Below are 18,806 nucleotides of genomic sequence, written 5' to 3'. Positions count from 1 at the left end.
TGAGACATAAATAGACCAGAATGAGACTTCATCAGGCCATGTCCAAACCCCTGTAAATATTATTCAACAGTGACTTTGTATTTGAAATGAGTTGATCCTCTCACAGGACAATTCAAATGTGAAATTAATACAATCTCTACCCACACACAGATATCACAGGATAAAGAACATGAAACAGGAAAACTGGGAGTGCGAATTTCATAATTATATTTTATTGAGCAATTTTAAGAACTATTATAATGAAGTGATTCCAAAGGACAGAAAAGGCTGCTGTGTGATGTTAGGATCACATTTACATCAAATCGGGTTTCACTGCAGAGTTCATCCACCTTCAGCAGAAATGTGTGTGTCTCTGGAGTGAATCATTGAACCAAGAATATATCACAGCTAAAAGTCAGAATCAGGAAAGAGCTGAGTAAAAGGGTTTCACAATGAGAGAGGGAATAGAATTAGACCAAATTAACATTCTCATTTCCAATCCAGAACCTGTTCTTAACCTGTTCCTTTAGAAGCCCACCCTGACAAGGCATTTCTTGAGTTCTTACTTCTATTTTCATTGCTTTTCAGCATTGACGCGGTGCAATGTGCTGCTGTGCACAAACCACAGCCAAGTAGCCAATGGTCCGCCTTTGTTTATAGCCATTCTGGAGATGGTGATTTGCTCAATTATACTGTCCAGCTGCACTGGGGAACTATGTGACGGTTCCAAATGCAAATCGGGGTGTGCTTTTAACGAGAACAGGAATAAAGAACTTAGGCAGCCTGAGCCAAGCCCACGCGGTTGTTCCCATGGTCGAAAATGGTGTAATATCCTCCAATGAACACGTCTCCCAGAATCCAAAGGCCTCCACCACCTCCACTAAATCCACTGGAACAGGAGTAGGAGTTCTGTAAGGAAAGGGAGAATGATTAAATTTAACAAATATTCCATTGCAGCTGATGACATTTTGAGTGTATTCTCGCAGCCTATTGCTGTCCAATATCATACCTGCAATGTATAGACTTGTGGGGAAAGAGGGAAGTCCATTCCATTGATTGTGAAGACCACATCGGGCATGCTGCCCATGTTGTTACAGTCTATTGAGGACTGCAGGAAAATAGAAAAAGTACTTAGTCATTGTGTCAGTATATGGATTGACAATAAATCATTTGCGGTGCAATAGCATTACCAACTGACCATAACTCAACTTAATAGGAGGTGACATTCAAATACACAAGCAGGTTACATAAAGTGGTTGAAGAGAAGATTTGGAATTCCCCAGGGTATATTTAATTACCATTTGGCAACCTCACCTCAAAACATTTCTAAACATCAGTATCACCTCACTGGTAAAGCAGTTATAGGATTATGCACTTATTTTTCTGACACTATTTCAGCACAAATATTTGCCCTTCAATGAGAAGGTTCCAAAATGGAAAGACTCTTCACCTTAATTTTGTTACAAGTGGTGATTCATTTCCGGATATTTCTGGGGCTGGGCGTCCAGGCTGGAGTGACTGCCTGATATTTATGGAATTGAATTGAACACCACTCCGTGCTCTCACTCACACCCTCCACCTCTCCTTTCCTACCCGCACACTCCCCCCATCCAGCAAGAGGCTGAGGGCATTTTGATGGAGAAAATTCCGTGACAATTTGCAATATTTTTATAATTGTAACTATTTGTACTTTATAATAAGTTAAATGGTCTGCTACAAGCTGCATTAGCAATCACTCATCGGTGCACAGTCCGACACTCCGACGCCGCAGCCATTGTTGAAACAGGGGTTTACCATGCCATAGTAACTTTCGGTTGCTCCAATCCCCTGATTAATGGCGGAGATGCCATAACTGGAACCCACAAGAAGAGAAGTGCCAGTATCAACAATGGCAGCACACCCTCCATCGCAGGCCACAACCTGACCATTGATGGTCACTCTGAGGAAGAAAAATACATGAAGAGTGAGTCAAAGACCTGAAACTGCCTCACGTGTAAGGCAAATGAACATGTAATACCAAGTTGATTTTCTTTGTTAGCCGAGACAATCATACCTTCCATTAATGCTGATTTAACTGAGAACTTTGCTTGTAGCTCGTGGCCAGAATTCTCCGTTTGGGAGACGATGTGTTGTCACCGGGACCGAGAGTGTGCGACTTGCACTTCTGTTGGGGGCCCAATTCAGTGAATGGGTCAGGAAATGCAAATGGGCCCGCACTCTGCTGGCACGATTTAAGACCAAATCCTGGCCCAAAGGTGTTGAAACCATTGAAAAGCTCTCCAGGAGGAGACAGCTGGTGATCCTGAGGGGCGGGGTTCTCAGGTGAGGCCTCTGCCCTGACAGGTGCAGAGAACCAGGGAGGGTTCCAAAGGCCATTCATTAAATCACATCCTACGGCAATGGCGATCTGAGCCAGACCACCCCCGATCCCAAGGGGTCACCCCAAGTCTACGGACTTGGCACCAAGACATTTGCCGCGACTGCCCCTGGGACGGGCCTGACATTCTTTGTGGGATCTTCACTGCTTACCTAGCCTCCCGCACCCCATCCGTACCCATGGCGCCCAGTCCCCTCTTGTAAATACTTGCACTACCTCAGTCCCACGAGACTCCTGTCTAAGGGGCAGAGCATCGCCAAGGGTGGAACATGAAGTGTCCAAGCCGCTAATGATATAGAAATCCATGCAAATGACCACTTTACATGGATCTGCCGGTGGGGGGCACAGACTTCGATATGGCCGCCTGCGAGGGGCCAGAGCATGGGTCGGAATCGACGTCTGGCACAAAGCGAGTCTTTGATCACCCACGATTCTCGGGCCTTCAAGGTTCACTGTTCCAGCATCAAGACGCAAAGAATCCAGGCCCATATGTTTCAATATAGTTTGGTAAAATCATCATCTCGGACTTCAGTGGAGAAGCAGAAAATATCCATCCCAGTTGTGGACGAGGGTAATCACTTACCGGTCAATGTTGATTTGCCAGTAGGCCTCACGAGTGACAGGGACCCAGTGAATTTGTCCTGTGTAGTGGCTCGAGTCAATACCGCCAAACACAATTTCACTTCCGTACCCACCATTCTGTCTGTGAAACAGAAGAGAATTATTAAAAAGCTCAGCAATTGACAGTTTTGTGGTTTCGCGGTTTTGTATTTAGTGATATGACTGCCTATTGGATATCGTATGTAAAATAATCAACTTCCTTAATAAGCAACAAAAAGACACCGACTGAACCATTGCCATAATTTAAAAAAAATTAATTTAGAGTACCCAATTTTTTTTTCCAAAGAAGGGGAAATTTAGCGTGTCCAATCCACCTACCCCGCCCATCGATTTGGGTTGTGGGGTTCAGAGCTATGCAGACACGGGGAGAATGTGCTAACACCACAAGGACAGTGACTGGGGCCGGGATGGAACCCGGGTCCTCGGCATATTGAGGCAGCAGTGCTAACCACTGCTCCACCGTGCTGCCCCTCTATTGCCATAAATATTAATAATAAATTCAGGATAATAAATTCAAACTCAGCAACTGTTCCATTAAATGCATCATGCAGAACATAATCTGACTTTGTTTATCGGTTTGAATTCTGAATTTGGTTGATTTTACCACTCAACAGATTCAAAGTTTAGAACCAAATCACTTTGAGAGAAAGCACTAGGATTGATCTAATGTCTTTCAAATCCTCAGGATGGCCTTATGTTCTTCTCAACCAATTCATACTTTTGAACTGTATTTAACGTTGCCATGCCAGCAAATGTGGCTGGCAATCTGTACAGAGCAGGATCCCACAGATACGCCGATGGAGCTCAGTGGAAAGGTACCATGGATTTCATTTTCCTGCCTGATTCCCGTATCCCTCGACTCCCTGGACAATCTAAATCGTGTCTATGTCAGTGTTCAGTGAACGATGAAGCATCTGCTCCTCTGGGGTAGAGAATGCCACAGAATCAAAATGTCCTGAGTGAAGGGTTTGAAGGATGGAGAGTGATCGCCGCTCACCGTCCTGAGATTCAGCATCTAACCTGCAAACGTCAACTCTCGAACTTGCACTGGCATTTAACGCTCACTTGAGCGCTGATTGGCAGTGGGCGGGACTTGTCCACACTTAGAAGGAAGTCCCACCCGTCAGAGGTTTTAGCCAGGCACAGCGCCGCAGTGGACAGAAGAGGTATTTCAGCGCCCTGCCTGACACTGAGTGCCAAAACTATTGCAAAGTCAGTTCCAGGATCCTGGGGTTGGGAGGGTAGTGGACACCCTCAAGGTTCAAGAGGGACGTGATCACAGTGTCCTGGGGTCAGCCAGGGGGATAAGTCCTGTGTGTCATGCGACCATCAATTTATTCAATATAATACATTCACCACACCCCCACCCCAACCAAGATGGGGAAAGGTTTTATTGTCATGTTCCCATCCAGTCACACCTGCTCCCGTCAGACTAAAAATTGAGGCTGGGCTGAAAATGTCCCTTAAGAGGCTATTGAGTGGCCACTTAGGTGCCTTGATAGGTAAAAGGGCAGGATTCTCACCCGAGGATCTGCCCTCCCAAAAGTCTGGGTTTGGAGGGTGGGTTTCCGAGGGAGAAACCCATCCATTCAATATCACAATCCTGCCACCTCCCCCCACCCCCCACCTTCCCCATGCCTCAGAACACACCTTGGCTGCCTCAGTGATTGGCTGCTTGCCTGCTTACCCTGAGACTGTGTGTCCCTGTATTCCAAATTGCACAGCCAAAAAAAACACCTCTCAGGATCTATCCTGTCGAACCCCTTCAGAATCCTGAATGTTTCACTAAGACTGTTGTATTTCATGCCTTGGAGATACGCAGAGATGACACACTATTGTCGACGTGTTGAGGATAAGGTTTATTTACAACGATTGAAAGATGCAGTGCAGTCTCTCCCTTTTCAAGTTACCTCACCTAAGCTTAATTAATCGCACACTGTGAACATTCAACTGAGACACCTAATCAAACGCCAAACCATTTGAACACTGCAGCGGTCACCTCTAATCCTTGCAAACTCCAGAGAATATAAACCAAATCCACTGAGCATCTTATCAGAGGGTAGTCCTCTCACCCAGGGACCGATCCAGTGACCCTTTGATCTACTGCCTCCCATAAAAGTACATGTGTCCTGAGACATGGGGACCAACATTGCACACGATACTGTGGGGACAATGCCACACGTAACTATTGATGTGCATAATCTGCTCTATTTCACATTAAAATTGAACCCACACCTTTCTGTCTGAAAGGCAGAAATTTGAACAACGAAGGCAAGGCGATGTTTCGATTAAACCAAAATAAGCAGTTTGTGCTTCACTCAGGGAAATGAGGTGCAGAAAAGATGTTTACCTCGTTAGGTAGACGGAGAAGAGAGGCTGCTCCACCAGGTTTTGCGTCATCATGTTATGAAATACGGTTGTGGCCCCCGATGCTGCAAGAGATTGATAGCCCATGCCGAGAATGCCATCAAAATTCACGTGGGCGAAGAAACCACCAGGTTCACTTGTAGCCAGACCAAATTCCTGACTACTGATCACCATGTTTGAAATCTAAAAACAAGTAACAAACCATGAGGGATTAAGCAGAACGTTGTCCTATGAATTGCAAGCCAATTGTGAGCACCAATGGGATAGATGGCCAATGAAACGTTATCTTCAGCAATCATATCATAGAATTTACAGTGCAGAAGGAGGCCATTCGGCCCATCGAATCTGCACCGGCTCTTGGAAAGAGCACCCTACCCAAGGTCAACACCTCCACCCTATCCCCATAACCCAGTAACCCCACCCAACACTAAGGGCAATTTTGGACACTAAGGGCAATTTATCATGGCCAATCCACCTAACCTGCACATCTTTGGACTGTGGGAGGATACCGGAGCACCCGGAGGAAACCCACGCACACACGGGGGGGATGTGCAGACTCCGCACAGACAGTGACCCAAGCCGGAATTGAACCAATCCTGGCTCATGGACAAATTTTGGAAAAGAAACGGAAAGAAGACATGCCTTCTTCATTGAATAGTAGTCTGGGAATATTTGCACCCCCCTGACGGGGTTCCTGTCACACTGCGGCACTCTCAACATGGATTATCTGCACAAATGCGTTTGAACTCACAAGCTCAGACACAGAATGACACCACTGAGCTCAGGTAGACAACAAATAGAGATAATATCCCACACTCAACACAAATAGACACAAGGCTGTGAGTCGATTTCAATGGCTGAATGAAGGGAGCATTTACATCAAATACTTTTATCTTTATCTGGAAGATTAAACCTCCAATCTCAATGATCACTGTTGTGTGATTTACTTTATTTGATAAAGGTTACAGTCTACTTACTCTGACAGTGTCATATCCCAGTATTCCATCCATGGCGCCTGTACCATACTGGATAGATACACCCTGGTTGTTTGAAGTGTAGGTTGAAGATCTGCTGGGGTTGAATCTGCGATGCTTCGCTGCAATGGAACATTCATTTCTTGAAGTTAATGTAGGAACTTAGTGATACACCATCAATAACACACGACGAGTGATGAACGTAACTGAGGCTTTGATACACTAAACAGCAAACCTCCTGCCTCTGGACCCAAACTGGGTTGGAGGCGGAGACTTTCCACCTTTATACATAAGCCCGAGGGGAGGAGCCACAGGCGGAGCCAGCCTGGACAAGCCCAGGCATGCACAATACAATACAATGCCATCCAATGCAATACCATGGTGTACCACACTTAGTTTTGCACAAAAAATCATCTCTTACTTCACATTTCAAAAGGTTTCCATTTTAACAAGAGTTTCAACCTATTTCCGCTTGCCTCTGACAGTGTTACTAGTTCCTTTTGCATGGAGGAGCTCCTGAGAATGTGAGTAACATCAGAAAGCTATGTTCATGTTTGCATGAGCTGGATGTGTCTGTGCGTTTGCGTGTGTGTATGTGTGCATGGTGATGTGTGTACATCAGCAAATGGAGATATCTCACACTGGACTGGAAGAGGCCCTCTTCTTGGCCTATGCTTCGGATAGGTTTAAACTGAATCAAATTAAACTCCACACCAGACTGGTTGCAGAGCTGAGGGATTTTAGCTACTAGGTTACGGTGGAGAAAAGGAGATTGATGGCACATTTTACAGAGGTGTAGAAGATTAAAATTAAAACAGGTTAGATAAGGTAGACAAAAAAAAGTGGTTCCCACTCACTGATCGTTCAAGACCCAAGAACATAGATTTATGGGTTTGGATAATGGTGCAGGGAGGTATTATTTTAGTGCAGCAGGTGGCAGTGACCTGGAGCTCGCTGGTGGACGTATAAATATTCAATGATTTTAAAAGCAAATTGGGTAAACTTGAGGAAATAAACTAGCAGTGCTACGGGATAGAGGCAGGGAATGGCGCTGAGCAAATAGCTCCGCAGTGAGGAATGGACCCAATGGGCTGAATGGGCTCCTTCTCGGCAATGATGACACTATTGGTAGGATATTCCAGCCTCCCCCCTCCCACGGTATGATGGGCCTCCTACGGGATCTTCCTGCCCTGCTGATGTCTCTGACGTTTTGTGTGGATCAAACTCTCCGCTGACGGTGAACAGGCCGCGAGGATTCTCCATTGGAGGAACTGGAAGATCGGCCAACAGGAATGGCCGCAATATTCAGCCCGATGACTCTCGGACAGTGTTAAGGAGAATGAACGTTCTCTATAAACTTGTGATTCGTTTAGTTTACTGAAGAAGCTGAATGATCGCTAAGCATCTTTCTGAATTCTTCCAGGTTTCCAACCTGCTCAAGGCCTCCACTCTCCGTTATGTTTACCTGGAACCATCCTATCCAGGAGTGTGAACTGGATATTATTTTACACTGATGCTCATTTTTTTTTGAGGGTAAATTCATCCGAAGATTTACCCACATCCAGAGGAAGACAAAGAACCGCAGCGAAAAGGTCTGAGAAATCAAAGCTCTGATTCAATTCTCTCCAAGCTCAGAGATAGAACATAGAACATAGAACATAGAACAGTACAGCACTGAACAGGCCCTTCGGCCCTCAATGTCGTGCCGAGCCATAATCACCCTACTCAACCCACGTATCCACCCTATACCCGTAACCCAACAACCCCCCCCCTTAACCTTACTTTTTATTAGGACACTACGGGCAATTTAGCATGGCCAATCCACCTAATCCAGATAACAAAGCAAAATTCTAGTTTCATCTAATCTTACAGAACGTGCTTTTCAACTGTGATTATTCTGGGAAAATGACTCCCTCCCTATTCTGTAACACAAAAATAATAATAATAATCTTTTATTGTCACAAGTAGGCTGACATCGCTATTAAGTTACTGTGAAAAGTCCCTAGTCGACATATTCCAGCGCCTGTTCGGGTACAGAGTGGGAGAATTCAAGATGTCCAAATTACTTTAAATTACCAACTGATATTTGCGAGAAGAAATGTCACAGAGGGAAGCATGTTGCAGAGCAGGATAATGTATACTTACTGCAGGATGCTGCATTGCAGGAAACTGATGGGACCCAAAGGTTGGATGAGCCAGTGTCAAAGATGACAGTGAAACTCTGTGGTGGGCTCCCAATGCTGATGCTTCCATAATATGACATCTGTCAGAAAAAAGGAAAAGACCAAAATACATCAACTGGAAATGTATCAGCGTATCAGTGTTATTAGGCTTAGATTCCTCAAGATTCATTGGAAAATCTCAATCTCCCTAACCCTCCTTTTCCAATCACATCATATGTTTCATCTCAACTCCAACTGGTGCTAACAGCATTGCCAGCGCTGTCACAACTCCACCCATAAGCCTTGCTCATTCAGGGTACCCAGAAATATTGGCCCCCTGTAAGCCATCATCATTTATGAGGCAGGCAGCTGGATCGAGTGGAAATCACCAGGAACATCCCACGATGAATCAGAACATTCAACTGCTGGTCTAAACCATTCACTGATGTCATCACCAGTTTTTCATAGAATCAAAGAATGGTTGCAGCACAGAGGAGGCCATTCGGCCCACCCTGCCCTCCTGGCTCTCTGCAACAGCAACCCAGCTGGTCCCACATCACCCAAGCCCAGAAAATATGTTCTCGTCCGATAATTGCCCAACTTTCTTTTCGAAGCTGCAATTGGCTCAGAAATCACCACCCTTTCCGTCAGGACATTCCTGATCCTAACCACTTGCTGTGTGCAAATGGTTTTCCTGCAGGTTACGATCGGCTCTTTTGCCAATCACCTGAAGTCAGTGACCACTCGTCCTTGAAAATTCTGCCGATGGGAGCATTATTTCTCTATCTATTCAGTCCAGGCCCCTCAAGATTTGGAAACCCGCTCTCAGTTATGCTCCTAAACACCTCCTTCTAAATTGTGGTGCTCAGAATTGGACACAAGCTCCAGTTGATGCCGAATCAGTATTTTGTAAAGATTCATTATAATTCCCTTGCCTTATCCTCTATGCCCCTATTCATAAAGTTCACACCTGTTACATTAAATTTGAAATGCCACGTGTTCACCTAAGACACAAACCTTTTTACGTCACCTTGATGATTCTCAATAATATTCTCACAGTTTGCAATACTTCCAGATTTTATGGTGCTTGCAGATTTTGAAATTGTTCTCTGCCACATCCAAGTCATTAAACTAGGTCAAGAAAAGCCATGGAGCTAAACCCGACTCATGGTGTAAACATCCATACACTCTCCTTCACTCTGAGAATGACCATTGGCCAGTGCTCCCTGTTACCAGTCAGTCAGCCATCCTTGTATCTTTGCTGCCACTGACCCTTTTATTCCACGGGCTTCAACTTTGCTGACAATCCAATAATGTGACATTTTAGCAAATGCCTTTTGGAAGTCCATGAACACCGCATCAACCACGTTACCCTGATCAACCCGCACAGCTACCTCATCAAACAATGTCATCAAATTTCTTTCACGTGATTTTGAAAAAAAGATTTCTCAATTAATGAGAAATGTATCATGTCCAAACTCCCTACCTTGAAAATCTTTGGGTTATGGGAATGAGTCCTAGGCAGACACGGGGAGAATGTGCAAACTCTGCACAGACAGTGGTCCGGAGCTGGGATCGAACCCAAGACCACAGCGCCATGAGGCAGCAGTTCAGCACTGTGCCATCCCATTTCACATGATTTCTGTTGAACAATTCCTTGGCAACTTTCCTTACTTAATCCACATTTGCCCAAGTGACTCCCAGCGTCCATAAGCAGCCCAAGCTGGAACATCTGAATCCCATCCACTGAAACTTGCTGTTAAAGATCGCAAGTTAAAGAGAACAACATATGGTACACCAGCCCAGTTTTCCATGCTACTGAATTATTATCATGAACGAACGATTGGTTCTGAAATAACCTGAAACATGAGCAGATAGTTCAATGAAGGTGAGTTAAGATGTAGTTTTCCCTATTGGTTTGGAAAACTGACAGGTTACTTACATCCAGGTAGTTCGTCATCGGTTCATATGTAGCCAGGGATAAAGGTCCTTCAAACTTTGAGCTGGGATCATATGGGTGTTTCTTCAGGAAGTCTTCCAGCAAGCCTTTCTCCTGCAGAACATCCCGAGCAGATTTGCCCTTAAACAAGGGCATTCTGCAGAGAAATAAAGTAAGTTAGACGCTTCATCAGCTTTTACTATTGCTTGATGACAAATGATTTTTTTCCCTCTCTCGCCCTGTGATGATTTCCTACCTGAACAGACATTCAGAGAGCTGAATGCACGCGAGGGTGATGATCAGCCACTTCATCTTGCCAGTTGGGTTGGTTCAGAGACTCTTCAGAACCTAAAGTTTTGGGGTCTGAGCTGCAGCATTTATAGCCACTCTGACCAAACCATTCCATTGTCACGAGGACTCAGATACGATCAGTCAACGTGAGATGGAAATTTTAATGTCCTCAAGATTAGTTTATCTCAAGTGTAATCTCGTTAATTAAGGACAATCTTCAATTTACGTAGTCAGTTATTGAGAGCATTTGGATTGTAACAAATAATGTTAAGTGTTGTATGATTAAAACCTTGTGACTGATAAAACAATCATAAATATACCTGCAAATCGGGCAAAAAAACAATCATATCAGAATCACAAAATATCAATGTCACAAGTGCGCCAGAGAGTAAGTTAACAGGTTTCACGCCAGTATAGCATTTAACTTTGGAGGTTGAAGCCTGTCCGATGGTGAATTTCCTGGAGGGTACTTCTTTCTTATACTTTAATTGAGGGTCTTAATTGACATCATCAGCTGCAAGAGTGATGCTCTGCTCACTTAGAAAAGTTATTTGACTCCAGAAAGATACATTTTCCATTTGATATTTCGAAATACACTCTTCTGCCTCGTGTGGATCTTGGTTTAGTGGCAGAAATGTTACTTTAGAGTCATTGCATTCTGGTTTGGAAAGCCCCAGACCAGGACTTGAATATGCGATCTAAGCTTTCGGATAAATGGCCATGTTAAAATATGGACCTTCCGCCTGTTCAAGTAAACTTTATGAGGTAAGACCAGAGGGATTTACCAAATGGTCTACCCAATATTCACCCCCTCAACCCAACCCAGCAAACAAGCTTTTTCAAATTGTTCTTGGGGTGTGTGTGTTTCTGGCCGGTCTATCATTTATCCCTTATTGCCCATGATAACCGATCACCTTCTCTGCTGTGGGATGATGCAACTGAATGGTTCGCATGGTAACTGGATGTCGGCAACATTGCCTGGGTCCGGAGTCACAGGTAAGCCAGACACGATAAGGGCGGCAGATTCCTGTCCCTGAAGGTCATTAGTGATCCCGGTGGACTTTTAACAATGATTATTACTAAAACAAGCAATTATTCCAGATTTATCAATCAATCAAATTGCAATTCACCAGCTTCGATGGTAGGATTTGAACTCTTCTGGACCATTAACTTCAGTGTCTGGATGGCAACATCACCCAACCGAGCACCCCGATCCAAATTATCCCATCCCATTGTTACTGTGGGATTTTTCTGTCTGAAAACTGCCTGCTGCATATCTGTACAAACCCAGTTGTGCTCATGCTGCAGTGATAACTGATTTAATCCGTGGTGATGTAAGTTATTCCAGTCATGGAAACAGGGAAGGTTCCTGCTGCTGTTCCCATATCCGCTGGACACTGTGGATTGTTATATCTCTGGACATTGCGAAAGGACAAGATTGTAAACTGCTGTACCCGCCATTGTATCCAACAACCCACCCGCACGTTGAGAAAAGGTCACTGGCCTGAATTCAGCAGTTGCCAACAAAAGAAAAACTCCACATTTGCTGATAATCTTTAGAAATTAAAGTCACATTCAAGACCTTTTGGTCTGGGAACTGGATCTTCTTTATAAAATGTTGTGACAGGTACTAGTACCTTATAAACTTTGTCACAATACCCTGGGCTAGTGCGTGGACAATTACAGCCCCTCTTAATCGGGAGTCGCAACACAGGTGAAATTAGATATATTAAATATCCAGGGTTCTTGGTTGAAGAGAAAAACTACAGTTACCAGGTTTGCAGCTTTGGCACACAAGTAACCTTTTATTCTGCACTGTATTATAATTAATTAAAATATAATTAAACTGACAAAAAACGTAACTGAATATCTACTACCCCTTTCCCAAATCCCCCTTCCTAACTCACCCCACTATCTAGACACACACACACAGACAAACAAACTAGAGGGGGAAGAATGGGGTAAAGGGAAATTAAATATTATTAACAAAATAACGATTAGGATCTTTAGTTCACTGGGATTACGTCCAGTCAATGTCTTTCTGAAGTTCACGCTTTTGTTTTGGTACTTCTTCTTTCTAGCCTTGTGATGGTTTCCTCCGGCAAGTTTATCTATTTTCGCTGCGAAATCGGAATCATTTCAGCTTTGCAGGAAAGGATGTGCCAGGCGCTCACTGCTTTCAGAACAATAGAGCAATTATTTCCCTTCTGCAAGCAGGAGAGAGAGGGTGCGAGCTTCCGGCCCTATTGCGTTCTTGTTCGAGTATAACGAGGCTGGTGAGCAGCGGGAGAGGCTGGAAATGAGAACTGAGCAAGGGGCCCTACAGTTTGCGAAGCAACCGGCCCATTCCCACAGACAAAATTGGGATTTCGGACTGTGCGGCTAAAGGCTATCGCTAATAGGAAATTGGCAGTCATGGTTAAGTGAGCACTTCACACAATCCAAGTGGATTGCCGTGGGTGGGCTGGCCATGTTGCAAGTGGGAGTCATTGTCCAGCACCCCAATCAGACCGTGATGCCTGAATACTGCAGGAAGCAACACCGCACTCGTAGCAGCCAACATCCATACACCCAGGGGATGGGACACAGCTCTGGGGACATATCCACAGCCATGTGGCCCAGCGCTCAGTCCAGGTGGAGCTATGAGCAGAGTGCAGGGTTTGGGGTCCATTGAGGGGGTACCTGCAACCAGGCGTGTGTGGGCTGGGGGAGTTACAGGCATGGGGGAGGGGGGTGATATCAATGGAGGAATGGAGGGACATGACAGCTACATCCTGGGGCAATCAGACATCCCTGGAACAAGATGACTTCAAGGAGCACCCCAGGATGGTCGGCTGGCTCTTGTGGGGTAAGGGATACCCGCTGAGGACCTGGCGAATGACGCCAGTGCGGAGGCCAGACAGCGAAGTGGAGGCCCGATACAGCGAGGCCCATGTGCCACCCGGGCTGTTATTGAGTGGTGCATCGAACTGCTCAAAATGCAGTTCCAACACCTCGACTGCTCCGGTGGTGCCCTGTGGTACACGCCTCGGAGGCTGCCCGCTTTGTCGTGGTCCGCTTTGCCCTTAACAGCTTGGCACAGCAGCAGGATGATGTGCTGGTGGTTGAGAAAAGGAACATGTGTCCAGCTCCAAGAAGGAGGAGGAGGACCAGATTGATGAGGAAGTGACGGTCCAGCAGGGTCTGGAGGAAGAGCCCAGAGAGGAACTGGAGGGCCAGCTGGGGGCTGCAGGACAGGCTGTAGCGGTGGGGGGGGGGGGGGGGGGGGGAGGCTGCAGGACAGGCTGCAGCAGGGGGGGGGGGAGGGGGTGGGGCAAGCCCAGAGGGCCTGATACACCCTCATTCTCACCCGCTTCACATAGGAAATGGCATGGTCCTTCATCGCTATCTTCCCCACTCCCCGCCCCCCCTTTTTCCAATCCTCCCAGGATCTGTGTCACATCACTCCAGGGTGCTGGGACAGAGTTTTGGCACTGTCAGCGGGTCACAGTCGAGGACAGGGGGTTGATGATAAGCCGCAGAGAGCTGAGCTCTGGTGCTCCTCAATCTGTGCCTTAATCTGACCCCTGCCTGCCTGCTGAGTACTCGCTCACACCCATCACATGTACGCGGTGTGCCTGGAGAGGGCGAGATGACTGGAGAGATGGGCAAAGGGTTCAGAGGTCAGTTCCCATTGCAGAAGAAAGTGAAAGTGGAGTCATACTGGTTGTGGTGAAGGATTATTAATGTCCAACAATGCCCCACTCTCCTGATGGTACCGCCCCACAGTCCCCACCACCCCTTCACCCCACCGCACCCCCTACCTATTCTCCTCCACCGACTCACCCCTTCCCTGGTGCCCTCAGTGATCCTCAACGTGCTTTGCCTTTCTTGCTCTATTGTTATGTCTAGGTGAAATGAAATGAAATGAAATGAAAATCGCTTATTGTCACGAGTAGGCTTCAATGAAGTTACTGTGAAAAGCCCCTAGTCGCCACATTCCGGCGCCTGTCCGGGGAGGCTGGTACGGGAATCGAACCGTGCTGCTGGCCTGCTTGGTCTGCTTTAAAAGCCAGCATCCCCAGGAGCCATCCACTCACCCCACACCACCTCCACACCACCCTCACCCCCACACCACACCCACACCACCCTCACTCCCAAATCACCCCCACACCACCCTCACCCCCACACCACCTCCACACCACCCTCACCCCCACACCACACCCACACCACCTTCACCCCCACACCACCCCACACCACCCACGTCCCCATACCACCCTCACACCACCCTCACCCCCACACCACCCTCACTCCCAAATCACCCCCACACCACCCTCACCCCCACACCACCTCCACACCACCCTCACCCCACACCACACCCACACCACCCTCACCCCCACTCCACCCCACACCACCCTCACCCCCACACCACCCTCACCCCCATACCATACCCACACCCACACCACCCTCACCCCCTCAACCCCACACCACACCCACAGCACCCACACCCCCACACCACCCTCACACCACCCACATCTCCCTCACACCACCCACATCCCCACACCCACACCACCCCCACACCACCCCCACACCACCCCCACACCACCCTCACCCCACACCACCCACATCCCCACACCACCCCCACTCCATCCTTACCCCACACCACCCCCACACCACCCTCACCCCCACACCACCCCCACACCACCCTCACCCCACACCACCCCCACTCCACCCTCACCCCACACCACCCCCACTCCACCCTCACCCCACACCACCCCCACACCATCCTCACCCCACACCACCCCCACTCCACCCTCACCCCACACCACCCCCACTCCACCCTCACCCCACACCACCCCCACTCCACCCTCACCCCACACCACCCCCACTCCACCCTCACCCCACACCACCCCCACTCCACCCTCACCCCACACCACCCCCACACCACCCTCACCCCACACCACCCCCACTCCACCCTCACCCCACACCACCCCCACTCCACCCTCAACTCACACCACCCCCACTCCACCCTCACCCCACACCACCCCCACACCACCCTCACCCCACACCACCCCCACTCCACCCTCACCCCACACCACCCCCACTCCACCCTCACCTCACACCACCCCCACTCCACCCTCACCCCACACCACTCCCACTCCACCCTCACCCCACACCACCCCCACTCCACCCTCACCCTCACACCACCTTCTCATCTGCATCCCCCCTCACCCATGCTGCACTCAGACCCACAACCCCCCCCCCCCCCCCCAATCCCGCAGCCTAACCATGCGTTCTGTCTTGTGTCTTGCAGGACCGCCTGGAGATAGGTGGGGTCCTTCTGGTGAACCCCACCCCCAGCCACAGCCAGAGCCCCGGGTGCCGGGCAGCGACGAGGTCGATACCGACACAGATGGAAGCCCTCAACCTGAAATCCAGTCTACCCCACAGCTCGAGCCCGGGGATGACATCGATTTCCCATCACAGCTTCTCCAACACCCTCCACCAATCCAGAGATGCTCGCCTCGGTTGGGCGCTTCAGTGAAGATGCTCCTGGGACACTATCTGGTGTGCACCACGCAGCAGACCTGGTACAACAGATGGAGGCAGGAACTCCTGGGGGGCGGATGATTGGAGGGCAGGCCGACCCCAGGGACTAGCTGCCATCCTGACGGGTCTCGAGCTTCTGGATTGGACAGTCCCATCCATAGCAGAGATGCAGTCACAGAGCCAGGGACCACAGGAGGGGATGTCGCAGGATCCAGCAGCTGCAGGTGCAGGCGGAGGAGTCCAATCGCGTGCAGGAGCAGGAGGTGGTGCCAACCATGTGTGCCACCCAGGCCAACACTGCACAGGTTCCCCCCCCCCCCCCCCCCCCCCCCCACCAACCCTGGCCCCCTAACCCCAGCCTGACCAGTGTCAGAACCCGGAGCCCTCTCCATGTCCTCTCTCTCCCTCATCAGCCATGGTGCCTGTTTCTCGACTCTTAAAAGCACAAGAGAACTTCGCCGGCGTGAATTCCCCCCCAGTCGAGATGGAGAATCGCGGAGGCCCCGGAGAATACCGGGTCAGGTCCGCTAATGATACGCCAACGGCGTTTACTGTTCTGCAGAGTGGAGCGCATTGACGCTGCTGTCGAGGCACCGGAGAATTGTGATTTCATGTGAAACCGGTGCCCACCACGGTTTTGCCGTCAGTACCAACTCTCCACACAAGCACGTTTCCCAACCTGGCGTCAGCAGACGGAGAATCCCACCCATGACCTTTGCGCGCAACCAGGGACTGGACGGTACAGAAAAACATTGACGTGTGCTTGACTCCAAGTCTTGATCCAGGCATATCAAAAACATTTCAAGGTTAACACACCACGTGATAATTGCACAGGAGATTGCTTGCGGGACTGAAAGAGGTTATCTCAACCTTAAAGAATGAAAGGTTATTGCCTCAATGGCACAAAAGGCTAAACCCGATGCATTGTTTCATTCACCTGTTGTCTCAGTACATTTTTCACCACTGTCCCACAGAAAGGGCAACAATCTAACTTGGGGAAAACCAAGGGGTGGATTCTCCGGCGGTGGGATTCTCTGTTGCGTCGGCAACGCACCCACACTCGGCCATTTCCCGATGATGTGGGGTTGCGGGACAGAGAATCCCATCCAAAGTTTGCAAAATGCAGGAGCTATAAATTACCAACATAGGAAAGAAACAGCTTTCGTAAGAACAGGTTCTCCAACCATGCCCTGCTCTGAACTGTTCCTCTGCCTTGGTTGGGTCAATGCGTGTAATGGGTATTGTGGGAAGTTTTGGCTTCCTTATCTGAGGAAGGGTGTTCTTGACCTAGAGATGATGTGGAGATGCCGGCGTTGGGCTGGGGTGGGCACACGAATAAGTCTCAGAATAATAATAATATACTAATCGCTTATTGCCACATGTAGCTTCAACAAAGTTACTGTGAAAAGCCCCTAGTCACCACATTCTGCCGCCTGTTCGGGGAGGCCGGCACGGGAATTGAACCCGCGCTGCTGGCATTGTTCTGCATGACAAGCCAGCTATTTAGCCCCCTGTGCTTCTTACAACACCAGGTTGAAGTTCAACAGGTTTGTTTGGAATCACTTGCTTTTGGAGCTCAGCTCCTTCCTCGGAAACATATATATAGACAAATTCAATGATGCAAGATGGTACTTTGAATGAAAAATTAAATGAAAATAGCTTATTGTCACAAGGAGGCTTCAAATGAAGTTACTGTAAAAAGCCCCTAGTCGCCACATGCCGGCGCCTGTTCGGGGAGGCTGGTACGGGAATTGAACCGTGCTGCTGGCCTGCCTTGGTCTGCTTTCAAAGCCAGCGATTTAGCCCAGTGTGCTAAACAGCCCACGAGTCTTTGAAATGAAATGAAATTAAAATTGCTTATTGTCACAAGTAGGCTTCAAATGAAGTTACTGTGAAAAGCCCCTAGTCGCCACATTCCAGCATCTGTTACGGGAACTGAACGGTGGTGCTGGCCTGCTTTGGTCTGCTTTCAAAGCCAGCGATTTAGCCCTGTGTTAAACAGCCCCTTAACAGGCCCTGGTGGTTCAAAACAAACCTGTTGGATTTTAACCTGGTGTTGTAACACTTCTTACTTGATCTAGAGAGAGTGCAGTGAAGTTTTAACAGACTGATTTCTGGGACAGCATGGTGGATATATGTGGAGATATTGAGTCGGTTAGGATTCCATTGGCTGGAGTTCAGAAGAATGAGGGGGAATTTTGGTGATTCTTATAAAATTCTAACAGGACTAGACAGGGTAGATGCAGGAAGAATCCAGAACCAGGGTTACAGTCTGGGGATGCGGAGTAGATCATTTAGAAGTGCGATAGGGAGAAATTTCTCCAACTAGAGAGTTGTGAACCTGTGGAATTTGCGACCACAGAAAGTAGTTGAGGCGGAAACATTGTTTGCGGGACTCTCCGCCCACTGACACCAGAATGGCGACTAGCTGGATAATCGGGCGTCAGCCGAACATTGAGATCGGTGTCAGGCGCCTAACGGAACGGCATGCTCCGGTGCATCGATGCAAATTGATGGAGCGTGAATGCATTCCACACTGCATGGAATGCATTCATTAACTTCTTATT

At 48.1% G+C, this 18,806-nt stretch overlaps 1 protein-coding gene across 1 annotated transcript; it reads right to left on the bottom strand.

Annotated features, from left to right (window-relative positions):
* Window positions 1-190: 190 nt before the first annotated feature.
* On the bottom strand, window positions 191-10,765 carry LOC119978030 (pepsin A-like). Its single transcript, XM_038819355.1, has 9 exons — window positions 10,676-10,765; window positions 10,423-10,576; window positions 8,464-8,581; window positions 6,322-6,440; window positions 5,328-5,527; window positions 2,940-3,059; window positions 1,774-1,918; window positions 989-1,087; window positions 191-888 (listed from the first exon to the last, which is right to left on the bottom strand). Exons 1-9 carry the CDS (start codon window positions 10,729-10,731, stop codon window positions 754-756), a joined length of 1,146 nt encoding a protein of 381 aa, XP_038675283.1. The 5' UTR covers window positions 10,732-10,765; the 3' UTR covers window positions 191-753.
* Window positions 10,766-18,806: the final 8,041 nt, after the last annotated feature.

The sequence above is a fragment of the Scyliorhinus canicula genome, chromosome 15 (assembly GCF_902713615.1).
Source record: "Scyliorhinus canicula chromosome 15, sScyCan1.1, whole genome shotgun sequence".
In the NCBI taxonomy this organism is placed as follows: Eukaryota; Metazoa; Chordata; class Chondrichthyes; order Carcharhiniformes; family Scyliorhinidae; genus Scyliorhinus; species Scyliorhinus canicula.
The sequence above is the reverse complement of the archived record's forward strand: the minus strand, read 5'-3'. Positions and strand labels throughout refer to the sequence as shown.